The following is a 27154-nucleotide window of genomic DNA, read 5'->3' as shown; positions in this document are numbered from 1 at the left end:
ATTTACTAGGCATTAGTTCCTGCATTTGAGTCGTTCTCATTCGCCGAGCATACAGTAATGTACTAAGCTTAGGATTCTGACAGACGGGTACATAGAAGGTAAAACCAAAAGGTAAATACATATTCGAAATCTGCATGGAAAATGAAACCGAAATCCAATATTTCATCAATTTTGGTGCACTACAACTTTTTTTTTTAATAATTGCGATTACATTCGCAAAAGTCACCATCTTAGCGCCCCTTGGTTGGACTTTGTATCGGAGCCAGCTTTCAACTTATAGATCTAAACAATGAACAATTTGAATCTTGATTTATAAATCGAGATGAATGTCTATGGGATCGATAAAAATAACGATGTGCTCAGAAAACGAAGCTCTTTAAGTATGTTGTTTCGAAATTAAACAACCCAATTCACGTTGAAAAATGCAATAGGTCCTAAGTAACATTGATCGGTTCTGTTCATCGACTTTCGCTTTCGTTACTAACTTCGACACAGAATCGTTTCTTGTTGCGTTTTTGTCTGCTAGAACGACACTTCATGCATATTAAAGGGGTTCATTTTTAATTTGAACTTCTAGTAACCCTACGACCATCCGAAAAGCGAGTTTCTGGTAGCCTTATTTGTTGTTTTGTTTTGATTCTGCGTTCCGTTTTGCATCGTTCCATTCGCTTTTCTTTCTTTGAGCAATTAATTAACTATGGTAATTAACTCCTAGGACGACTTTGTCCACAACCGTATCTCGATAACTCAACACTTATCATTCGTCAACCTAAATTTGATTCGCAGCAGAAAATGTCCCCGAATCCACTTCCCGCACTGTACCGACCATCATCCACACGATGTGACGTACAGACAATGGATGGATCACACCCCGCACATCATCGTCATCATCATAATCGTTTGCGATCATTTGAACAATGTGTATCCATATCGCCTCGCGGCGGCATGCGTTATGAATTAATTTGAAAGATAATACAGCTCATCCGGGATGCATGCGCGACAAAAACAACAACAACGTGCTGCAAATACACGCAAAATTGAGACGCAGAGAATCAGGAATCACCCTTCTTTTCCTTTCTCGCTGAACTGCGCCTTTTGTTGTTCGGTCATCGTTTTCACTTGACAGCCCGCAACAACGAACGTCGACAGTGGTGGTGGTGGTTTTGGACGTGCGCCCGCACGACGTGGGTCATCTGACGTACCGAGATTCGAATGTTTATGTTTATATCCAACTCAATTAACTGATGCTTCGAAAACCGAGGATCGACCATGCACTTCTGCACTCGCAAAAATAAGGAGGCGGCGATGATGAGGACGGAGCCTTTCACCCCGATCGAGTGGATCGAAGCGACATTGATTTAAATCCATTTGGATAACCCCTCGCCCGAATTTGACAGTCGAATGATGATGCGACTGCGGGGGGTGACACGCAGCAACGAAGATACATGCCTTTCACTCTTCGCTTGCGCGGTGATTATCATCATCAATCGCACGCAGTTGGCTGTGAAGTTGAAAATTTCGTCGTTTATATGGCTCGTTACCTCACTTGAAACAATACCGATTAAGCCGAGCCGCGAGGGGGGTCTGTTAATAAAACTAATTAAATCTTTACCAACTGACTGACTGCTTGAACTGATTTTGGGAAGCAGATAAAGTTGTGGGAGCAGAAGAAGAAAAACACGTAAACATTACATCACGTGCGCTCGCTTCTTTGCACCTCTGTTTGTGCTATAAACTCGTGTTGCTTTTGCTATAATTACTACACGGCTACACAGCAAGTTGCCAAATTTCTTCTCGCTTCGCATAGAAACCAAAGTACCGTATCGTTTCGCATTCGTTTTGTGGTGTAGGTAGCCTCGTAAAAGTGCGCGGGAGTCTGGAGAGAGGGAGGGAGCGTTGATGAAAAACTTAACACTGGTAGCTACTCTGCGTCGGGCGAACCATAATTGCTGTAAATTTGATTTCCCTAATTATTACAATGTTTCGGAGCTAATTAAATCTGGCAGGTTTTTCGGAATCGACTTAATTAGCAGTGGCAGCGTGCGGGTGGAAACAATGGGGGGTCAGGCAGTTAGGGAATTATTATGTAAAATGTCTGTTTGCGTGTGGATTGAGGTTATGGTTTCGGCAACAAGTGCCTCAATAGAAGTTTTTTTTTTGTGTTTGGTTTCAATTTTGCTTTATTGTGGCAGTTGACACATGACGCTCAGGCACAGACACTCTCAGGATGAAATGACACCAATAAAAACAAACGACCGGCAATAAATTAGAAACAGCGGCTGTGGCCACATGCGTGTAGATTCAACCGAATCCAAACATTCCCGCCCGTTTTAAGGGGAGAGCAATCTGCTGAACCCATTCAAATGATTCCGTACAATTGTCGTATCGGATGCAGGACGGGGGAAGCGGGGCTAAAAAAAAACTACAGTTATTTAGTGAGATTGTAGCGTGCTTGACATTTCTGTCGACGCGTTTAGTGTCAGCGAAGCGCGAGCGCACCGAAGGGTAATCTAGTAGGCTATGTGCGGCGGCATTTTCGTTTTGATGGTTTGTGTATCGATAACGAATGGCACTTGACTCTCCGGCCGTCCGCCGTTGGTGGAAGCAAGCGACGACGTCTCTCAAGAGCCATCAGGCGCATTCATTACTAAATCCCGGAGAGCGCATCGCAGCTGCTACGGACAATCTACATCAACTGTGTGTACAACTCAATTGGAAAATTACTATAAACAATCTGAAACTATTAATGCGACAACGCGCGCAGTGGTCTAGCACTTTATACGATCGCGCTTCCAAAGTATGCCAGAAATGTCAGACGCGATGTCGTTTTTCTTTCGGTCGCCACGGCGGGATTCATTAAAATCGATTAAACAATTGCCGGCACAATGATCGATGATTGAGACATAAAACCCATCGGTAACAAGGCATAGTAATTGCTTAATTGATGTCGCGACGACTTCTGAACTAAAAAAAAAGAAAAGAGGATAGTGTACCGCTGTCAACAAACGCAAACGAAGCATGCTAATCGCATTCTAGTGGGACATCCAAATCACCAAGCAGAAATCCGACTGGAAATCTTCCTCTCCGCCTCTGCGTCCGCCCCGGGCGGATGTGGTCAGTGGATTCCCATGTGAAAGTTGACACCGCACAAGGCCGAAGCACAGTCCAAAAATATATTGCCACAGACGGCTACTACGGTTCTTATCGGCACCGTTTGAGGCGGTGCGGGCGTGGGCGTGCGAAATAGCCGGGCTGATAACAGAAATTCTTCGACTTGTCACGACACGTTCCCATTGTGATCGCGTCTCGCGTCTGGCTATGTGTTTGCAATTTTGACAGATCAACGCACATTGGTGTAACAAAAAGGAAGGAAGGAAGCAAATTTGTGTAAACTGCACCGATGGGGCGGAATGAAGGCGGTACAGTGGGGCGAAAGTGGCGTTAAAATGTTCGCGAGCAAACATAATTATCATACAGCGAGAGGAACGGACGGCGGCGGTGGTCAGAGTAGAGAAGAGTAATTAGTGATTAGAGCAGCAATACTTTGTAATTAGATGCATGGAGCGAGGCGGAACCGTGTGAAAATTCGTTCAGCCCCGAACCCGGGGTGTTTTGCAGAGCGGCTGATAACCGGAAAGCGCTCTTACGGCGGGTGACAGATCGATGATATCATAACAGCTTGCTTAGCTCATAAACAGTATCATTTTTCCCCATGAACTGTCGAACCGGAATTGGTTACACACATGTGCGTGCGGCGTGAAGACATTTGTTAATGTTACTTATAACAGCTTTTCGCCCAGCTCAGCTCGCAGCCAAACCGGCGTTTTTTTTTGTCTTTAGAGCACCACTGTATCATGTCGCGCTCATCACAGAAGCAACGAACCAATAAATACACTCTCGTACTATACCATTACGAACGAACTTGGGCAAAAGAAGCCTAGTAGCAGCAGCTACTGCCGATGGCAGAGAGTATGTGAATGGAATATAAAGATGGAAAAAGCAGTTGAGGAAAAATGAGGAGCAGAAAAAAAATGGAAAAACTGAAAAAACGCTTCGACGATGGAGCGGAGCCGACGAGGAGGGAGAGGTGGATGAGGAGCAGGAGGAGGAGGAGGAGCAGCAGCAGAGCGCAAAATGAAAACAAACTCGTGGGAAAATGTCTCGCCACTTGTGGAATTACTCGGCTGAGCTGTTGTTGTTGTTGTTGTTGTTGGTAAAACAGCAATAACGATGCTCGGCTTCTATGGCATCAATCTGGATGAAATTAACATTTTTCCTAACTGCTTTCCATATGTCCCCCCGGGTCTGGTCTGGTGATCTGGAGCAGTGGAAAAGTGTCGAGGCGAAAGTGTTGATGAACTGCCGATGGGGAGATGTTTAAAAAAAGAGGAAAATTGTCGTCTTAATCATGTGAAACAAGTTGCTGTGTTTGTAAGTGGATGCAATAGGGGTTCTTTTTGGGGTGATGTGGATGTATTGGATCCAACAAGGAATTTATCAATTAAATCCACACACAATGTGTTGAAACCCATTGCAGGGGTTTTTAATAATGTTATTATTATATTTATTTAAAGCGGCACAGGGAAGGAAGGCCTCCCGATTGAAGCAATTTGGATAGGGAGAGTGGAATTGACAACTTCCTGTCGCTAACATTTGGTGGATAAAGGGCGGGCTCTTCTCCACACTCATGGGGCATCCTTTGTTCTCGGTGGGTTTCGCGTGGGCGTTTCTGCTTACTGGTCCACCCCTCCGTTTTTGACCCCTAATACAGCGCAAAGCTGAATATGATTTGTCAGTGGGACTTGATCTAGTCGTCCTGATAGGATTGCCCATTGCTATGTGCAGTCGCCTTGCTACATGAGTGGTAGTCTCAATCATCATCATCATATTTATTAACCGCGGCACTCAAATTAAGAAATAAGCATCTAGCTAGCTTTGACTAAAGAATTGTAAAAGAGGGTAGCTGTCAGCATTTAATACATAATAACATGCTGAGCTAAATTCATATTTGCACTAGATGTCGCCAGTTAAAAAAAAACACTACAATATTTTCCTGTATCAATACCTGATTCAGTCATCTCTATTTTAGCATTGTTTGGAAATATAGCTGACAGCATTTCAATCTCTTACGTCTCTAATAAGTGAAACAACTTTGAAATGATCTATAAGGCACACTCAAAACAGGTTAACATTTGTCATTTTCCTACCGCAGTTTGTTTACAGCGGTACCATAGGTAAAATTTGCCGTATTTAAAAGAGCTACATATGTTTGACGTGAAGCTCAAGGCCTGCGGTTCTCAAACATGCATTGGTTCGTTACCCTTATAAAAAATTACCATAAACGAACGATAACCCAAATAATATAACTATTCCACAATTGGTTTGGATGATTCTCCGAACATGTCGTTAAGCAAAATAATCATAACAATTTTATTAGGGTAAACCTGCCACTCGCCAATATTGAGACAGATGAAACCCTAAATTACCATACAAACTTCAAAATTGCATTCCGGTGATATTGCCTGAATCTCATAATCACTTCGCATTTTCTAGAGCACAAATATCAGCCACCAGAAGACATACAATGATAAAACTGTTTCCAGTGTTCACTCGGCTGTCGACAGAAGCAGACCACTCCCGATGCGTGTTACGCGATCGGCTGTTTACTCGGCAGCAACCATTGTGTGGTCCTCCTCATTGTTCGTCATCAGCAGTTCTTTCGGTCGATGCGTCGTCGATTTTGAAAAGCAACCGTTCCGTGATGAGTGTGTGAGTGCTGACCACCAGTGTTGGCAAAATCAGCAATCAATTGATATTTTTCCGCTCTCATGCGTTGATTCTTGATATTGATTTTACAAGCTCCTTTGATATTGCGAGACTATTCACAACGTGCAAAAATCAAGCTGAGTTGACTCGACACAAAAATGATTCCGTTGCACATCGTTTTTTTAGTAAGAGAAAGTATCGTTTGCTACCTCTTTTTACTCTTCACCGATGGCAGACACGAAGCAACTGCTGCCAGCCGTTATGGAAGTTTCGGTTGCATTCGGGTGTAAAGCAAAAATCATAAAACTCAATCTCACCACAGTTGGATGAGATTTGCAGCTGGTTAGTCTTGTTAGCTTGATATTTCAAGCTGCGATATCACAGCTTGCCAAATCAACCGCAGTTGTTTGCTTGTTGATTTTTGTCTACGAAAATCAAGCGTGATCTTGGGCGTTGGTGAGATTTTTTTATATTTTCCCAACACTGCTGACCACGTTTTGCGTCCATTTCTGCAATGGAAGCGCTCTGCTCCCCGTTGGCGATACTGTCATACAACGAAACCACTGGAAGCGGATCCCGTTCTGATGGAGGAGGCTTATTGGACAGCGGAAGATAAAGTGTTTATTGTGTTGTACCTGTTGACTATAGTTTTACGATGTTTTGTATAGGGAACAAGAATCCTCGGCTCTGTAAAGTTAATTCGATTGAGCCACGAATTAATTTTACAGAGCCGAGGTAAAATATTTAAAGTGATAGTGAAAGTCAGCCATCTTGCAAGCCATTTTTGAACTCAGTATCGTATCACCGACAAACCGACATGAAACTGAAACTTAACTCTTGATCGAGAATCCATAACGGCCGATTCAAATGTGCAGCGATCCCATCTGTCAAAACCATAGAAATGTTTTATCTAGATAACAATAATTTGTCCGAAATAGATTAGACACGAACCAACTCATAAATTTTGTACGCGTGTTCGATAAATATTTTCCGCGAACACGGCGGCAGATGTCAGTTTTGAGCTTTGATCAGAAATTTCTTTGTAATTTGTATGATCATTCATGTCGGTTTGTCGGTGATCGTATCACCTTTAATGGAAACCCTAAAAAATCACCATAGTAGTCAAAAAATGCAAAAAGCAAGCATGCTCTAAAATGTCAAGTCGGTATGGCATTGCAAGTGTGAAAACTGGCACCGTTTGGGAACATTTGATTAATCATGTGGTTTGAGGGTAGGGTCAGAAATGTCCAGTTAGATAGCTTCAATTTACTTCGCGGCCGTCTAGGGTAGGACACAGTGACGAGAGTTGCGTTTTGCTGCATGGGCGAAGTTGCAAAAAGCAACCTCGCTTACCTAACCTCAACCTGGGTGATGCGAAGACGGACCCCAAAATCTAATCAATTTTGAGCTGTCAAATCGGACCAATTATTTACCGGGCTTGATGGAGCCTCACTCGCGAGTTTGGAATGAGCCGAGCGTAGCATTTTTCTGATGAGTAGAATGCCTACTGCCAAATCATTCCACTGAGCTTCAGAGCTTGTGAGCGAATGGGGATAAAATGAGAGTGAGGTTTGCGACCATTCATGTTCATGTTTTCTATCACACACTCTTACTCTCACTCTGGATGAACTCTGAGCTTCTTGTGTCGAACAAAAAAGACATTCGGAGTCTCGAAAAGCGCACCTCAAGAACAATCATTATCTCGCTGAAGTTCACTCTCCCTCTCTCTCGAGCAGTTTTTGATTACTTCTTGCATATTCCTGCCGCCACTCACTCGAGGTGAGGGCTGGCTAAACTCGCAGGACAAGAGTGTTTTAAAACCTCCAGTGAGTTTGAGGAGTTTCAGCAAACCTGTTATTTACTCTTCCGGTGTGACGAAACGCGAATATAAGTATTGCAGTCCATCAATATGAAACATGTTCAAGCTTATTTCAAATAATTTTATTAATTGTGGGATGTAGAGATAATGTAAGGCACATTTTTTCAAATATATCAAAACACTTTTTAAACTTTGTTTTATAAAAAATGTGTTCGTTTTGCTTCTCTCTAATCATTCGCGAAATAACGAACGTAAACAAACAATCGAAGAGTCACGATTGAGCTTCACGCATAATACTGCTTGGCAGCGCTTGCTGCCAGCTGATGGTGAAGAATAGCATTGTCAACATTGAAAAAATGTGATACCTCACCAGTCTAGTTTCTTCCAGTCCAGTCCCTACAAGCCTGAGTGTCCTTTGCTGTACACAGAAGTCGTCTTCATTCCACGAATTGCCATAAAAAAGCCAAACATAAGCGAGGGGGACGACACTATCTACGATGCAGAAAAGATTGTGTTTTGCTGTGGCTAGCTGCACGCACGCTGAGTAGATAGATGGAAGATTTATGTCGATTTTGAAGATTTCCTGCAAAAAGATGAAGCACGATGCAAGTAGATGCTAGAAATGGAAGATGATTTTTCGAAGATTGATTCGCTAGTGTGAGATTTTTTGAGCATCTAGAATTGAGATTTAGATGTGTCGCCCCCCTCGAACATAAGTGGGTGGCAGCAACTAGAGATGGGCAAAATGGATCACAGAAGTGAACGGTTCACAACCGGTTCATTCGTATAGGTGAGCCGGATCCTTTCAACGGTTGACCAGATCACTTTAACCTAGTTCAATTGGGAATTTTTTGAAGGTTCTCTATTTACCGTCGAATAATTTCATAAGCAACCGATTGTCTTCATATGTTGTTTGGCACCATGTCAAGGAAAATAGGTCTGGCACTGTGAAACAACTAGTTCAGGGGGTGGTAAAAACGGCTCCACCAAGAGCGACAAGCCATTTTTGATCATTTTTGGTAGCTTATTCTGTTTTCGATCTGAGAACTCTCAGAAAAAGTTACTGAGCTCTAGTGAGCCGGTTCTTATAAACACTTGAGCCGGGGATCATTCACTCTCAATACTGATCCGGTTCTTTCGAAAGGATCTGGATCTGATTGCCCATGGAAACAGACAACGTCTTGAACCAGGCTAGGTGAGAGTCGATCGTTCGACCGAGAGAGGACGGGTGACTTGTAGACTTTGACGCGATATAGAACCTTTCTTTTTGAGAAGTGGATGTTCGCAACCAAGTGCTCGGAGATCCTTTTCTTTGATGGTTGTGCGTCTTGCCTGCTATACGGGAGAATTCTGTCTATTTAGGCCAATCCAATCTCTACCGAGGGGTCGGATTCCAGCACGTCTTTGATCATCGACCGTCACCGGCTGACCAGTCATTACCGAACAGTTTGGAAAACAGTCGGCCACATGTCCTGACATGACCACCCCTTACTGGGTCCAAAGAAGCTTCAACACACTTTCAACGTCATCAAATGATTTGAAAACACCAAATAGCTAAGCACCTCAAACGATTTAATAACCTAAAAAACCTGAGAACGCCGAAATGATATGATAAACTCAAAAAATGTGACCTTGGAAACACCAACTTAACTTGAAATCTTAAAGATTGCGTTAAACGGCCACAAAATTTCAATAAATTGCCTCAAACCGCTGACTTTTAAAAACGCCAAAAATGGCATCTGAAAAGTAAAAAAAAAACCTTTCTTTACCTGCCTTTGACGTTCTTAATCGAGCTTGTGTCTGCTCTCAACTTAGTGTTCTCTCGAAGCACTTCCACAGTTTTGGGCCTAGAGATTTGGGCGTAATTGCTTTTGTAAACAAACACGTCTATAGCCGATTTCTCGTAAACTGAAACTCAATCTCGAGAACAAACCATACCAAATGATTGAGGAATCATTTCTCTACCTGTTTGAGCCGTTTAATTTGCGAGAACTCGGCAATTGTCGTGTTTGTTAACAAAGGCAATTATGCCCTAATCTCAAAGTTCTCCGGAATTGAGATCTTTCTATCAAAATCTGGTCAACATTTACTATACTTCCACTTGATTTTGTGTTTATGTTCATATCATTCGATTGAAGATGAACCAATACAACCATTCAATCAATTCTGTGAAAACGCATTCTAATTTGAATGCACCATAATTTGAAGAACCCCTTTCTCATTCGAAGTTCATCGTTACTGTCAATTGAGTCATTCACTATCATTTGACCAATGCAAGGCAAATTTAAGGTCGGTGTCGACTCAATGTCGTGCTGTTGTCAGGTCAATTTTGGATTTATGTCGGGTCAACATCGGGTTGGGGTTTGGTAGAAGTCAGGTTGGTGTCGGGTTGGCTTAGCTTTTTCGCCGGAATGTCGACCAGAGCTCCGTTTATGTGAAGGTTACAGTCAATTGAATGATATCAAGCGTGTCTCTAATGAGAATGATCCATGCCTTCGTTAAATGACTAAGCAACTGATATCACCCATTCGATGGAGGCCTCTTTTGATAGCGGAGAGCTGCTTTTCTCATTTTAATCAAAAATGTTCAATTGATTTTGAGAATTTACAGCACTGCTCGTTAGAGTTCCAAAGTAATGAATGTAAGTATGCTGTCAGAAAAATATGTTCTCATTATAATCTCTTGGGAACAACTATTTTCAAATTCAGATTATCTTGGAATTTGCATCACAATTCAGTTCAGAACCCCTTTGAAGTTGATGTCAGAGTTCTCTAGAAATTATGGTCAGATTTCATTAGACTTTTCGTTTCAATTTCCATACAATTATCTTCAGAATTTACTTTGAATTCCTCTGAAATTCCTCTCAGAATTTTCGTTGGAAATCTCCTGGACTTTACAATCCATATGGAATTCTTCATCGAATTAATTCACCTGAAATTTTCTTCGCATTCTTTTTAGAATAACCTCTGAGCTCTCCAAAGAATTCCTAAAATTAGAAAAATGGCATTGAAATTCCCATATCGATTATAGGTTCGAGGATTTGCATTCAGATGAACATTTGTTATGCACTTATGGAGCGCCCCAGTGTTAACTCGACTGTCGACAAAAGCAGACCACTCTCGATGTGTGTGTGCCACGCGATCGTCTATTTTCTCGGTTTGCAACCATTGTGTGGTCCTCCCCATTGTTCATCATCAGCAGTTCTTTCGGTCGATGCGTCATCGACTTTGGAAAGCAACCGTTTAGTGATGAGTGTGTGAGTGCTGACCACGTTTTGCGTCCATTGCTGCAATGGAAGCGCTCTGAACCTCGTTGGCGTAACTGCCATACAATGAAACCACTGGAAGCGGCTCAAGTTTTGATGGAGGATGCTTTTTGGATAGCGGAAGATAAAGTGTTTATTGTGTTGTACCTTTTGACTATAGTTTTACGATATACCTATTGTATAGTGACCAAGAATCCTCGGCTCTGTAAAGTTAATTCGTTTGAGCCTAATCAAATAAATTAATAAACAACACACAAAATGAAGATGGAGCGCCCCACTGGAGAGGAAAGAAGTGAATCGTTTCATAATGGAAAACAAATTTCAGTTGAAGAAATAAAGGTTCTATTGAAGCATTGCAAAGATTTGATTCTCGACATTTTCAAATGTGGAAAACTGACAGCATTCCGATTGCTTTCGGCTGCAGTGAGGGATTATTGCAATCATAAACGAAGTTTCGCAATTTGTTTACAGTGGTACTGTAGAAATTAACTGTGAAGTTCAAAATGATTGGTTGGAAAAACTGACAGCATTAAACACGTAATCAAAATGTTCTTTTGAACTGTGTACCTGTTAATTTTTTTCGATTGTTGGATTCGCATTCAGATGAACATTTGCTACGAACTTGTGGAGCACCCCACCGGGAAGGAAATCAGTAAATCGTTTCATAATGGAAAGCAAATTTCAGTTGAAGAAATAACAGTTCTTCTAAAGCATTGTAGATATTCGATTCTTGACCTTTTCAAACGTGGAAAACTGACAGCATTCAGATCGCTTTCGAAAGCAGTGGGGGATTACTGTAGTCATAAATGAACTGACACAATTTGTTTACAGCGGCATCGTAGAACATCACTTCCGAGGTCAAAATGATAGGCTGTATTTTTTTTCTGGTGGATTCTGAATTCTGACAGCATAGTGCTAGAATCCTACGCATTTTTTTTGCGACAATCTGCATTCAAAACAAAAACTTCACACTTGTTCAGACTACTGTCAGGTGTCAGCAAAATCAACCGATGTCGTTGATTGGTTGGGGAAACTGACAGCATTAAAAACGTAATCAAAAAATTTGAACTGTGTTCCTGTAAAATTTTATCGATTGTTATGATGAACAATTGTTATGAACTTTTAATAAATCGTTTCATAATGGAAAACAAATTTCTGTTGAAGAAATATTGGTTCTATTTAAGTATTTAAATGATCTGATTATTGACATTCTCAAATATGTTCAACTGACAGTATTAAAACCGGTTTGGAAAGCAGTGAGAGATTACTGTAATTATAAACAAAGTGACACAATTTGTTTGCAGCGGCATCGTAGAAAATCGCTGTGGAGATCAAAATGATATGCCGTAAGTTTTTTTTCTGATGGACTCTGACAGCATAGTGCTAGTTTTTAAGGCTTTTTTTTGCAACAATCTGCATTCAAAATTTAAAAAAATCCCACTTGACTAGTGAGATGTGATAGCAAAAACAACCCGTGTTGTTGATTGATTGGGAACTGACAGCATTTTTTTAACTAGTTCGTTTATTTGGAAGGCTCAATCGCTTTAGCTTTACGGAGCCGATAGTTCATTGTTTCTTTGTTTGTAACAAAATTCACTTAATTCTATGTCTAGTAGGAGTTGGGCCGAATACTCGCGGCTTACTCGAGGTTAGAGAGGTACATTGTTGAAGGATAGGATTAGGGGAGGAGCTTGGGGGTAAGGTTTCGTTGTCTCATCAGAGCGTTGTCACCAGTATGAATGGTAGTGCGGTTCTAGTTTCGTCTGGAGTTCGACCGGCTATGGTGACCAGTGGGCGACGATGAGACTCATCGAGACGGGAACTGACAGCATTGCAAACGTAATCTAAATGTTCAAACTGTGTTCCTGTTAAATCTTAAATGTGTTTTAAAAGAGACCGGTAGCATTAGATCTTTATAACGTCAAATATATAGTTTTGTAGCATTATAAAATAGCTACTTATGCAACAAGTTGCAAAATGAAGATTTTTTCAGCACGAGTCGTAGTGCTGGAAAAAATAATTTTGCAACGAGTTTCATACAATATTTTTTGGACTTAAAAGAGTGTCGGCACTGTTATTTTAGTTAGAAAAAGTAGACCATTATGTGATTCAATACAGTGTTGAAAAGAGACACTTAATAAACAAATCTTTTGTAATTTAAAAAAAAATTGCATGGCCGTTAATCGATAGAATAAATTGTCGAATACGGTTTGTCTTTTTCTCTATAGATATCTGTAATAATTTGTAAATTTCGGATACAGTAGATGTTTGGTCTAAAGGCTTCTATCCACCCTGATGGGACCGCCATCTTGGCTGCAGCTTCCGGGAAAAAGAATGACTTATTCAGTCGCTGGATGTCAATTAAACGTTGTTTGAGTTCGGAATGACTTGTCTCCTGACAATTGACGTAAAATTGCATTAAATTTCATGCTATCTATCACCACTTTGTTTACAACAGGCAGAAGATTCTTAAGAGCTTGATATCGATTGATATAATTCATTTACAGCGGCACCACGCATGAACACTTTCTTTGTATTGTCCAAAGTTAACACATGTCAACCATTCCGGTAATGCATTGAAGCTGAAATCTCCTAGAAATTTTTTAAGCTTCCGGAGAAATTCCACCAAACTCAAATGGCCCCATTTCCACTCCCACCACTGTAAAGCAGCATCGGGATCGGCGCAGTTCATCAACTGGAACCCGCAAATTGGCGCGAGCGAGCTCCAGCGCATGCATCAGCGTTTTCCCCCTTTAGACCAGTCACCTCATCCGCCCGGGGTGGTTCTCCTTTCCGCCTCAACCGTCAGCCCCCCCCCCCCCTCCCATTGAACTTGAAGAGGCGCGCGTATTATTATTATTACTTTTATTATTATCGTGGCCGTCGTCGTCGTCGTCGTCGCTGTGGTTGGATTGGATTGTCCGTCCCAAAGGGGGTAATTCATACCGAAACACAAAACGACTTGATGGTCAAATCCGAAATGTGGGGTTCTCGCGCGAATGGATTGAAACTGAATCGCGCGGCCAGAGTGGACAATTGCACGACAACGGCATTTGCAATTTCTGGAACGTGCGTCTGTGTGTGTGTGTCGTTCCGTGTATGAGGGAGGTACCGTTACGAAGGGAAATTAGAAACCTGTGCCCGGGCGAGTAGTCGAGTGAGCAGCCTAGGTCCTGAAATGTGAGTCTCACATGCACGCGCTTCGGAAATTATGATTGCCTTTTACTACACACTAGACAAGCGAGCGCTGCTAGCGAGAGTGGTGAGTAAGTGCGGCCTCTTTTAAATTGATTTTCTCCTGCTCTGACGTGACAGCATCGTGTGTCGAGATCGCAAGATCTCTCAAACGGCATTTAATTAAACCTGCCATTTGACATTCAATTTGGCCCGGCCGCCTGCTCTTAGATCTTAGCCGTCCGATATGGCCGACGGCCTACAGACGGTAATCAATAATAATATTCCTTGAGCCCTGGCGTACGTGAAATTTATTGCCACCGTTAATTGATTTTTATTGGTGGCGATGTAGGTGAGCGATAGGGTTTCCTACTTTCGGTGGACTGCGTGGAATTATGTGTGCGACGGCAGGGGCGTAGTGAGCAATCAAATTTCTACGCCATATTGGGAATTTTCTGACAGCCCGTGACCGGTTTGTTTACAAACAAATGGCGCACCGGAGGCGGTAAACGTGTGATGCAAGGGGCGTTTTTCTCGCCCATGCCTCGCGATGGCAGTGACTGTCCGGGAGTCAGCATGTCATAACACCGCTGGACATTCGATGATCTCGACGGATCTGAATCGAGATAAGCGGTTCGACAAGTAGTAGTAGTAGTAGTAGTAGTAAGGGTAAATCAATTTCTCCATCAGCAGGAAACAGGTTTTTCTCCTACTCTGCAGTAGAAGCCGCCACGAAATAATCACTGAGGAGGCCTTTGGATTTTCGGTGAGTTGTTCTTCCCGCGATTAGGCTACAGATCAATGAAAAGGTTTGTAATTATAGCCATAGAGGTGAACAAATTCGATCTTGGATCAGCCTTCGAAGTTAACTGTAATGCTTGCATGTATTAGGGTGTGTCTTATTTATCAAAATGTTTGTGGCTCGGGTGCATGCGGGAACGAATTTGTTCTGTACACGGCCACTGAGAATAACTCAGAGAGAGAGAGAGCCGCTTTTACTCAGAGGTATGGAGAAATTTATAAAATCTACAGGAACTCAGCGCTGAGTACCTGCAGTTTTTAGAAAGTTCTCATACAACTGAGTAGAAGTGACTCTTTCTCTGAGTTATTCTCGGTGGCAGTGTAGGCGGATTGAACCGGTTCAAGCTGTCAGTTTCTCACACATGGGAATGCGTCGAGCCTAACAACCGAAATAGGCGTCGGTAATGTAATTGCACTATTAACGCCTTTTTTCGGCTTCGTTTGGCAAACTTCATTCTGGCAGCAATTCAAATTAGCAACGATTCGTTATTCCGGCTCTAAACTTGTCTTATTAACAAGTCTGTTCCGTCCTCTTCTTGTCAATAGCATTCTCGTGCCACTAAGCTGGAAAGGTACACCAACAAATGTTTACATTCTCGATTTCGGCACCTCCATTACCGGTATCATACCGCCTCACTGGTCGCCTTTTGGTGACAGATAATGATGAACTGAACGTATGGTTTCATTTGCAAAAAAAAAAGTCGATACGCTCGGCAACCAAAAGACAATCCATGCTCTTTCTTCGCCCGTGACTTGACTTTTGCATACCAAATTAGCCGAAAACTATGGCAACTGACGTAATCGGCACATGATTACGGCGGCATGTGCTCAACATTAGCCTGGCGAGAGGGGGGGGGGGGGGAGGGGAGCAGTTAGGCAACGACACAAACAAGCACAGGTAAACACACTTCCTCCCGGGCGTACACTCCAAATCAAATGTTTGCTCGAAAATTCCGTCGTCCATCAGCGTGGCAAGACCTCATGTAGTTTATTTGCATTTCGTCCACGAGAGCTTTTCCGCCGTTCGAAGAACGACAAATGACGCGCGCGCTCCATGCTTGTGTGTATGGGTGTATGTTACCGATAAAATGTTGTGTGCTTTATTTAAATATCAATTTCCTGATATTTACACTTACTAAACAGATAGTATGCAATGGTTTCTTTTCTTTGCCGTCCACGCTCCTCGAAGCCTCCCCACACTTTTGGCATGAGCTCAGCGCAACGTGCCCCGCTCGCGCCATACGACAACGGATTTATATGGCTCTTTTGACGGCACAGAAGAACAGTTAGAAACGGCTCCGATTACAGCCCAGATAGCGCGATTCGTTCGACCAAGTGCATCGGCGGAAATCGAATCGCAGTGAGCGATGATTTTTTGACATTTCTTATTGTTGACGACATGTGTCTTTTTTTTTTGATTGGAAAGGTGATTACCCGCTATTGTTGTTGTAGCATGGGTTCCCACTGAAATTTCCGTGAAATTACCTGCCGAACGCCACGCGATCGAGCGCAAAATTCCCGCAAATTTGGCGAACCACCATCTGTGTTGTTGGTCGTGTTCCAGATTAATCTCATCTTGAGCTTCTCAGAAGAGAGCAATTAGACATTAGACAGAGATAGAGAGAGAGAGAGAGAGATGGAGAGAGGTCTTATTAGCACGTCATCAATGTGTCTGATGCAGATCACACGAGAAAAAAAAAATAATCAAAAGAAGGCGAATTCGAACCGAAGCGAAAGTCTCCCACAATAAAACGACGGACCCCTGGGCCCGGAGCACCCCGAAGCAGGGAGGGTCGTTTCTTTATCCACTATTATAAACATGGAAACAAATTGTTTCGACAGTCAAACAAGCCGTGATATGGTCACAGTGTGAGAAAAGAGAGGGGGGGGGGAGGTGGTGGAAGAAAAACAACATTCATTTAATGCTGCAGCTTGGGCGGATCGCAAGCACTCAGGTTGGGGGTATAACTCCGCGTAGCATGAGAGTAATTACAAAACTATTCAATTAAACCGGGCACACTTGAGAGTCGGTTGAAAATATGACTTTGCCGTGATGGAGCTTGTCAACCAGTTTTGAACCAGAGCTGATTGGAATCACGCGGTGCTGTTGCTGCTTGTGCAGCAAAGTACTAAACTATTCTAGGGGGTGTTTTAATTGAGCTTAGCACTGAATTGGGCTCGTCAAGATCTCGCATGTAACTCGGTTGAGGTGGTTTAGAATAATAGCCTCTCAACCGGATTAGGATTCATTCGAATATTACGTATGCTGTTAGTTGTGAACTCGATCTGGCAACTACTGACAGCGAGGAGCCATTTTACTAAACAAATCATGTACAGTCGAGTTTCGCTCGTTGGGCTATCTCTAGGTGGGCTTCGTTTTCGTTGGGCTGTTACTGAGGTCAGCCTGTCCAAAGTCTTGAAAAAACTGTGACATCTACCCATTTACCTATCTCAACCTTAATTTTTCTCAGAAAAGCCCGTTATTCCTGGTCGACTCAGTCCAGCGTGCCAGCACCTGATGTATGGGGTTAGGACCTCCTCTCCAATAAACAGGATGTCCCAACCGAGTCCCGCTAGACAGCTGTGGCTTATTACCAACACGAAGTTCGTATTTTGCTACACCTCGCTGTGAATAGCCTAATGATGGTGATATGGAACTACCAGTCACTATAGCAAGACAACTGTCGGTAGACTGTGGACTATCCTCGTTGTTCAGCTTGATAAAGTTTAATAACCACTAATTGTACTAAGCCTGCCATTGTATGAAGGACCAAAAACAGTTTGGGTGTATCCGTGGGCAACATCGCCCACGTGCATCCACGGGATAAATGAGAATCTCCTTCCAACAACAGGATCATGCAACCGGTCGTTAAACAAGCCATCCAGCAGGAGGATGCCCCAATGAGTGGGGAGAAGAGCCCGCCCTCTACTCACGAAATGTTAAAGACAGCATCAGTTCACCAGTGGATAGTCTGGAAGGGGCAGCAACAGCCCGATGAAAGCAAAACGCGACTTCCTCTCTGTGAATAGACTAAACCCAAGAATTCCAAAGCACGCTAGCTGAATCAGTGGTGATAGCTTACCGCGAAGAATCCGGGTTTCATGATGACCGAAAAGGCCGCCGATGCTGAAAAGATGGAGGCCATATTTGGAAGTTGAGCTGTAGACGGAAAACTTCGATCCCCACCTTAGCGCTAGCCTTGAGACCGTCTCCGAATATCTCGTAGCCTTTGAGTCTCGTTGAAACGTTGGCTTTCTGGTTGATACTTTCGGGAGCTCCTGGTGAGACAGCTTTGATGCCGGCCAGGTAGACGCTAGGGTGCTCGACCGTTCGAATTCTTCGGTTGTAAGTGGCGCTCAGCTTGTTTCATTAGACATTCAAAAGGTGATTTCGGTACCGTATAGCAGTTTAATTTTTATGATGGCATTGACCATCCCGAGGACTGTTTCTCACCCACTGGTGATGGATTTAAGTAACGGCGCCGGTGGTGTAGTGGTAACCGTGATTACCTCTCACCCCAAAGGACCTGGATTGAATCCCAGTCGGCGCCGCCGGGATTTTCTGAAGCATAAAATCTCTGATCCCGCCTTCCTTCGAATGGGAAGTAAAGCCGTTGGTCCTCGGGGTCCAGGTGTGGGAGCTGGCTCCCTGGCATCGCAGTTTTTGTTGAAATTCAATCCGCGACCAGACTCTCTGAATTTGAATGGTGGTGTGGTAAGACAATGGGGTACTGTTGATTTTCACGGGCATCCTTCCTTTCTATTTGCTTACCGGTAGCTCGAAGCCAATGAATTTTCCGACTTTTGGAGTTCCTGGCGGAGTGTCGCCGGTAACTTGCCCACTACCAAAAGGACGATGAAATCAGCGAACAGTATAACGAAGGTGTCGGCCAGAATAGATATGCTCTGGTGGACCACAATTTCCTCTTTGAAAGAGATTGTCTTATCTTTCCGACGGTGGTTGATTCGAATGGTTTTGTTGTTGAGGAAACATCGGACGAAAAAGAGAAGTTACAGAAAATTACTTGTATTTGTAAGTTACAAGAAGAGATTGTAAAGTATGTGTGGACACATAAAACCTGTCAATGCCGCTTTTCGAGAGTCACAATCAGCGATTTTTTTCCGTAGGATTACGTCTATATTTTCGTACACTTTGCGAGTATGAAAAATGAACATGTAACGAAAAGTGGTCAGGTTTTGAACGATTATAACTCGGCTCTTTCATGATACATTTTCAATATTTTTGAATCAATCGATCGAAATTTTCTCTACGTATTGATTTCAATAGGTAAAACTATTTATTTAAAAAAATATTTTTCAAAAATTGGTGAACGTCAACCTTCGTCTAAAAAGTCGTGTAAATCAAAGTATCAGTCCTACCCCGAGACTTAAATACTGTACCAACTATTTGTTGACATGACTGCAGTCAACCAGCAGCCACTATATAAAAGAGCGTTGTCGGCACCGCGCGCTCATTCTCGGAGAAGTTTTATTCCACCCTAGCTGGATCAGGCTTGCTGAAACGCCTCAAACTTACTGGAGGATTTACAAAAACTCTTGTCCTACGAATTTAGCCAGCCCTCACCTCGAGTGAGTGGCAGCAGGAATATGGAAGAAGTAAACAAAAACTCCTCGAGAGAGAATGAGAGTGAACTTCAGCGAGAGGATGATTTGACGTGAGGTGCGATTTTCGAGACTCCGGGTGACTTTTTTGTTCGACGCAAGCTCAGAGTTCACCCAGAGTGAGAGTAAGAGCGTGTGATAGAAAACATGAACATGAATGGCAGCAAACCTCACTCTCATTTTATCTCCCTTCGCTCACAAGCTCTGAAGCTCAGTGGAATGATTTGGCAGTAGGCATTCTACTCCTCAGAAAAATGCTACACTTGGCTCATTTCAAACTCGTGAGCCTGAGCCCTGAGCTGGACTGCAGTGTCTCGGAGATGGTATAATCATCCGCTCTCATACGCTCTCAATATCACGCGTGATATTGATTTTACAAGCTCCTTTGATATTGCGAGACTATTCACATGTTGAATAATGTTGAAGCTGAGGATTAAAGGTGTATTCAGATCTAAGCGTACATTAGCGGAGCGGAGCAAAATTTGCGTTGGAATGAGAGAGACAACTAGTACTTTTCTCCCTCTCGTACCTTCGCAAAATCTCTCTCCGCGCGTGAAATATCGCTAAGATCTGAATACACCTTAAATCGACACAAAAACGATTCCGTTGCACATCGTTTTCGTAGAAAGAGAAAGTATAGTTTGCTATCTCTCTTTACTCTTCACCGATGGCAGACACGAAGCTACTGCTGCCAACAGTGACGGTAGTTTCGGGTCGCGTTCGGATGTAAAGCTGGGTTTAGACAGGGCAAATCAATTGAATTCAACTGACTTGAACGTGAATTGAACGTGTAAACCATGCCATTCATCTGACTTGATCAACTCACTTGAATTGAAAAAAAAGTTGAACCAGGCTCAACTTTTCAAGTCAATTGAATTCAACTTTATCAATTTACTTGCCCTGTCTAATCCCAGCTTAAAGCAAATCATGACACTCGAACTCACCACGCTTTGGTTAGAACTGTAACTGGTGATTTTTGCTAGTTCGATATTCGTAGCTACGATATCACAGCTTGAAATATCATCCACAGTTGCTTGCTTGTTGATTTTTGTGTACGAAAATCAAGCGTGATATTGGTCATTGGTGAGATTTGATGTTTGATTTTGATTGATGATCTGCAATTACAAAACTGATTTAAAAAAATATTCCATGCGATTGGACAGATAGCAAAACGTCATTATCATTTTCCAGTGGCGTCCCGTAACCTCACTTTTTATCTGTGCACCAACTTTCAAAACCAGATTTAATGCCTTATTCATACTTGAATCGGTTGAAAAATACACCTAATCTTCTCGTTTCCTCGATATCTATCCATTGCAAGCAATATTTTGATAATTGATTATGTTTTGAGAGTTGGTGCACAGGTAGATTGAGGTTAAGGAAACGTCACATCATTTCCATCTGCTGATTGATCATCACTTAAATTCATCAATATTGTTACCCGATCCAGGTTGGAACTGACACAAATTTGGTGTTAGTCCAACAAAAAGGATGCGAGAACCATCAGGAAGACCACAATTCGATTTTAGAGAAAAGACAATCGGAACGACTAATAACCGCAAGTAGGGATGCCCTCTGAGGTTCACGAGAGAGATGACTGGAAACGAAAGGTGAATTTTCTCCACTAACCTCGAGACAACCGCGAGTATCCGGTCCAGCTCCTTTAACTTATATATAATATAAGACATCAATAATGTATAACGAAAATGATAATTCGGCTCTGTAAAGTTTATTCGATTGAGCCTGTACAAATAAAGTAATTAATAAAAAAAAGGTGAATTTAGCTCTCTAACGCCAGGAAAATTAGTTCAGCTAGTACTAGAAAGGCTCCATCAGCCATTAGAAAGACCAACTACAAGTCGCTTCTTTTCCTTGTGCTTCTTTCACTTCCGTGATCCCTATTGAAAGTTATCCTATCAAATCCAATACAAACACTCCCTATGGTAGCAAGCATCATAAACGTCAAAATCAATCAATCAGCCATCATGGATCACAAACTTGGTGCAAATCTATCTTTTTCTAGAGACTATCAGCTGAGCTTGAGCTTGAGCTTGATTGACCGCCCACGGTTGCTACTATGTTACTGCCAGATCAGCTGTAATTACACAGAGAACCAATAGACGATGCTTGGGACTAGCAATCATCCTCAATGTGTAAAAACTGGTGATCTTAAATTAGGCAATACCAGCGCCGGCCGCGCCCGGACACAGGTCAAGAAAGGAATGGGAAGGATTGTGTTGACATGACACTCGCTTTGATGGAAGCCGAGAACACCTCTGCACTTCCACGAGGAATCACTGGGATGTTGGATAAGAGGGTTGGGTTTGCAGCAGGGTTCGTTTTGGTAAACGATAAGCTGAATTGATGTCCTAACGATCATATAACGCGAAGGAGCTTGGGACTAAACCCACGGTCTTCTGCTCAGTAAGCAAAAACGTTTGCCACAAGGCAGACGAGCACCTTTTTAATCACCGAGTTGCTGTTATTACCATGTAGTCATATTAACAAATAAAACGATTGACGAATCTTGAATGTGGATGGGCCTGAGATTAGACTCATGATGTTCTGCTCAGTATTCAAAAAAGGTTGCTCTAAGGCCACCGAGCCCCTCATATCACATAATAACGTTGCTCAAATTTGTGTATCCATTCAAACCCGGAACCAACGACAACAACGAGTTTCGCTAAATACACGATACACAAGCGATTTTACCATAAATCTTCTTGATATGTAAGGACCTGAGACCGCGTTTTTCTGCTCAGTAGCAGGCCACTGTAACCGACGATCTTTCAAATCCGAAAACTAAAAACTACGAAAAAGTACTTAGGCCTTCATTAAGTTCCACTTTCACGCGACGTTCAATGACAGGGTCCTATCCAGGATTACATCTGAAAAATCCAAATCTGGTCAACGCCCACCCTAAACCTAAACCTGTTCTAATCCACCTGAAATGACTAACGAATGGAAGACTTTGACTACCCAGCCATGCAATAGTCTCATTCCGTGCCTTATGGCAACTTGATGATTCTATTGCGCTCATCTGTTGGCACCACCCAGGGGAGACTTGGTCCTGTACCCAATGCTTTACCTATCTCCATTCCACTCAGCTACTCGCAATTTCTTGCGATATAGTGGGTGGAATATTATTATATGAGACAATTCAATGCAAACGTCTTTCCAAATTTGGCAGATCGACAGGTAATCGGTGAGTTACCACGATAGTTGCTATTCAACAACTCGACAACGTCCCATCGTCAACGCCTGCTATGAGAATTTCCCATTTGCAGACGCCAACGAAATGACGTCATCGAGCTATCGATCAACTACCCTGGTTATCGCCTGGTACCTTATAGCACGATGCTAGGAGGCGAACCGGAAGAATCGATGAGCTACCTCTCCCCCTATCTTTTTCTAGAGACTATCACAGGCAAAAAACCGAACTGATTCGAGATTTGGGCGTAATAGCTTTTGTAAACAAACACTTCAGTTGCGAAAAAAAAGCTCAATATCGAAAACTAATAACACAATAGGGCAGAGGAATGATTCCTTTATCATTTGGTATAGTTTGTTTATGAGGTTGAGCTTGGCTTCGCCAGAAATCGGCGATTGACGTGTTTGTTTGCAAAAGCAATTCGACAGTGAGCATGCATAAGGGCGTAAACGCGATGATCGATTCTCTTCGTCGATTTTCTCTTATGTTAATAACTCGCTAGATTTAACGTTTCTCGGTGCGTTTGCTGTTGCTTTTGGTAGCCAATACAACCTGTTACAACTCTGCATTAAACAAATTCTAGAAAATTATTTCGCTTAGCTGTAGCAATGCAAAGAGAATCGATCATCGCGTATACGCCCTTATGCATGCTTACTGTCGAATCACTCCGGAAAAGACGCAATGAAGATTGTCTAATCTTGGGTCTATCCAGCATTTTACGAGCGCTTATGGCCGTCACAATCTGACTGAGTTTTTGGTAGGGAATATATGATTTGACGTCTGGGTGGTGTCGTTTGACGTGTAAACGTTCAAATTTGATCGTTTACACGTCAAACGACACAACCCAAACTTAAATCTTGTGTTCCCTACCAGAAACTCAGTCAGATTGTGGCAGCCATAAACGATCGTAAAATACTGGACTTAACATGTACGAGCGTCAATTTTGACATAAAATTAAGTCAATACAGACGTTAAATTCAGCTTAATTTTACACGACATGTTTATTTACGTCTCATCCGTTAAGTCAAACATGGTTTCCTTCACGTGTAAAATGGATTATTTCTAATAGCGACGAAACCGAACTTTTTGTCAGTGCGAACCTCAACCTGAGGTAGGTTTTAAAAACAAACGATCAAACTGACGTATGTCAGAAAACATGCATACCCAACATTGAAAATTGAACATGTACAAATCCAAATGTCGATCCCCGGAAGAAAACTGAGACAAGTTCCTGTATCTTTCAGCACATTTAACGGCATTCCCCGTAATGGATTAACTCCAAATCATCCCAAGCTGACGTCATTAGTCATCAGCAAAAATCGCCACCGAAACACAAACATTAACATCCGCGCGACACATTTCGCTTCAATTGTTCATCCAAGATCCAGCCCCTTAACCCCATTATTTGTCGTCAAACCATTCGTCGTTGTCTTGCTCGTCTTGGCCGAAAATCGGGCGGCGTGTTCTGCATATGGCATCCACATGAGCTGTCCGATCCGCGGTCGACGCGTCTCGTAAATTAATAACAATAATCTTGTACCCGCAACTACAAACAGTCAAACTGCCGTCGTCGTCGTCGTCTGCGCATATCAGAAGGATCGGTTGAGCGGGGGGCGAAAGGGCGGGATCTGGAGCGGTCGGACAAAGTCGCCTGTTCAATTTCGCTTCTTGCCTGTTTTTTTTTTTTCTGCTTCGCCAGCGCTTTTTTGCTCATCGCGAAAAAAATAAATAAACTGCTACCAAGCACGAAGAAGAACCCCGAAGCCCCGGAGTGGTGTAGTGGCCGCTTCGTGTATATTTGTATGAATATCCACCGGAATATTTATGGCTGACTTCAATCAAAACATATCGGAATGTTTTCTGTGCGGTGCGCATTTGCAATCGTGAAATGAAAGGAACGATCGAGCACGCGATCCAAGATGCCCTGGAATATAATATGTGCGAAATCATTGTGCTCGCGCAGCTACTTTGTTCGGGGTAGTACTGAAAGCTTTTTGATTGATCGGGATTGGCGAAATGCTGTCAAATATATGCTCAGTATTGGTTTTTTTTTTTTTTTCAAACCCCGTAACGTCAGAATGTCTTCACTGCTCATATGATCCACCGTTTGCCATTCTATCCAACGACCCCTCTCAGCTTACCTTGTTTCTAGTTCGCTCAATTAATTACCATAATTGCACGAAATCTCGGTTCAATGTACCAGTTCTCATGCTACACGGCACGGCTTGTGAACCGAGAAAGTAAATTAAATTACATTTTATTTATATTTAATTAATACGCTCTCGGTGGTGGTGTGTTCAGGTTACCGATTTGCGGCGGCTCTACCCGTTCGGTTCGCGAGTGCAATATAATGATGGCAAAAGGTAGCGCGAGCTTTGACTTTTTTTGCTCTACCTACTTCTCGGTAGTCATCGTTTTATTGTTGTTGTTGTTGTTGCATCAGAGCAGAGCGCACACCTCCTCTAATCCAGATTTGCTCAAACAACAACAGCAACAACAGCAGCAGCAGATGAGAGAGTACACGATTTTTTAATAAAATGCAAATGAGAGTTTAATTCCATGTCGAAGAAGCTCGGAGGCTCCAATTTTCGCACTGAGTCACGCCAATCTTGTGCTCGCTCTATGTGTTGTTTTAGTTTTTGCTCACGGCGAAGAGCAAGGGCTGCTTTAATTATTATGACGTTGTGTTGTACTACAACGAGCGCTCATCATCGCAGTATGCCATGCGATGGTTTCAGCGCAGCGCGCTCACATCTATTGACATCTTCTCGCTCGTTTTCAAAGCAGCTTGCTTGGCTTTCTTGCGCTTGGTGGATGCCCTTTTAATTGAATCAGGAAGTGGCTCATAATATTTACGAGATTATTTTTCACTTTAAAGCAGTCAATTTATCACTTTTAAATTACTCACAACGAGCCGTCGCAGTCATCGAAGTTCAAATGTCAACGACATCTCAATTTGGGCCGCCGCCATAGCTGCCACAGCAAGTCGATTTGTCACATTTTCTGGTTGGATAGGAGTTTTCCTCGTTTCTTGCGCCAATTTTTCCACAATTCACGAAGCGGCGGCCGTTTTGTGTTCGCGTCGGTTTTCCAGCTGTGTTGATTCATGCCTCCTGATAAGGAAGTTGTCGACAGCGCCACATATAGACACAGATAGAGAGAGAGGGCGCACGACACAGACGGTGGGGCAGGGCTAGGGCACCTTTTTTATTATAATTACCTTTATTTGTGATAACTGGAACAACGTTGGTAGTCGCGGGCTCGGTTCCCTTGTTTGGTTCCCGTTTCGCCCGTTCCGAAAACCGGTTTTCGCCCGTTCTTGTGCGCAACGTCGCTGTGCACAAATAATTGGCCCGCAACAGATTAGCCAAATCGAACCACCGCACTGCCACCAAACCATGTGCGGTTCGTCCATTTGAATAAAATTGAATAAAACATAGTTGATCCAGTTCGGCGGTTGGTTTCGTTTTTTTTCCGATCAAATCTCTAATTGATTGTTTTCTGTTTCCATATCTTTGCAGGCTTTCTGTCGTGTTCTCCATCGCCGTGTAAACATGGAGGATCATGCATCAGTAAACCGAACGGAGCATCCTACTGCAAGTAAGTACCCTGAACCAAAAGAAATCTCGGTGACCCCGCAGACACACTGTCATATATGGCACTAACTTTCGCTTTCCGGAATCTCCCCGAACTCGAACCGATTCGAGAAACGATTATCGAACGTTTATTGACGAAATCGAGTTTGGCAATAATAACAATAACAATCACAATAATAAATGGGCAATCGAGAGGGCGCTTCTGGCATCCCGCAGTAGCGAAAAAAGCGCAGCTGTCAGACTTGAGTTAGCGAAATGGTCGTTATTAAAACTATTAAAATAAAGCAAAAAAAAAACTGCATGCTCCGCGGGTTCAATTAAAATAATTTTCAGTCACGATTCCTTCTCTCCACCACGTGTGAGAGTGTGTGTGTGTGTATGTGTGTGAGTCTGTTGTTGGTTTATGAACAGCAACATTTGACAGTCGGTCGCGCACGCTGGCTAGACCGACTAGACGCCGACGACTGATTATGATAGGATGATCTCAAATATAAAGAAGCAGAGTGCCCCAATTGCCAGCGCTCCGCCACCGAACTGCACACTATACTTTTTGTCAATTGAATTGGCGACGGGGAAACCTTTTATGCCGCCGTATTTATTGACATTAGTCGTCGTCGTGCGATTGACTGCTACCGCCAAGGGGTTTCCCTTTTGATGGCTGACTCGTGCCTTTGTTCAGTGATTGGATTTAACTTCTCGATGGTTACTTAACTTTCTTGCCGTCGCGGTTTGGCAGCGAACGCAATTTATATGATAGGCGGCTTTCTTCACGTCAGAAGGTTTCTGAACAATTTTTGGGTGCGATTTGAATGTATTGTTCAGTACTCACACTGTACCAAAACATCATCCTCTGTTCGAATGAAGCCTCAGACCATTCAAATCGAAACATCGAAATCGCT

At 42.8% G+C, this 27154-nt stretch overlaps 1 protein-coding gene across 1 annotated transcript in view; it reads left to right on the top strand.

The window, feature by feature from the left end:
- The window catches only part of N (neurogenic locus Notch protein), a 247721-nt gene that overhangs the window by 59257 nt on the left and 161310 nt on the right, over positions 1-27154 (top strand). Inside the window, exon 2 of the mRNA XM_065218825.1 lies at positions 26181-26259. Coding sequence (XP_065074897.1) covers positions 26181-26259 — 79 coding nt within the window. The remainder of the gene's footprint in view (positions 1-26180; positions 26260-27154) is intronic.

Source organism: Ochlerotatus camptorhynchus, unplaced genomic scaffold, assembly GCF_037179485.1.
Source record: "Ochlerotatus camptorhynchus isolate MF236.1 unplaced genomic scaffold, CSIRO-AGI_Acam_v1.1 ptg000094l, whole genome shotgun sequence".
Lineage (NCBI taxonomy): Eukaryota > Metazoa > Arthropoda > Insecta > Diptera > Culicidae > Ochlerotatus > Ochlerotatus camptorhynchus.
The sequence above is the reverse complement of the archived record's forward strand: the minus strand, read 5'-3'. Positions and strand labels throughout refer to the sequence as shown.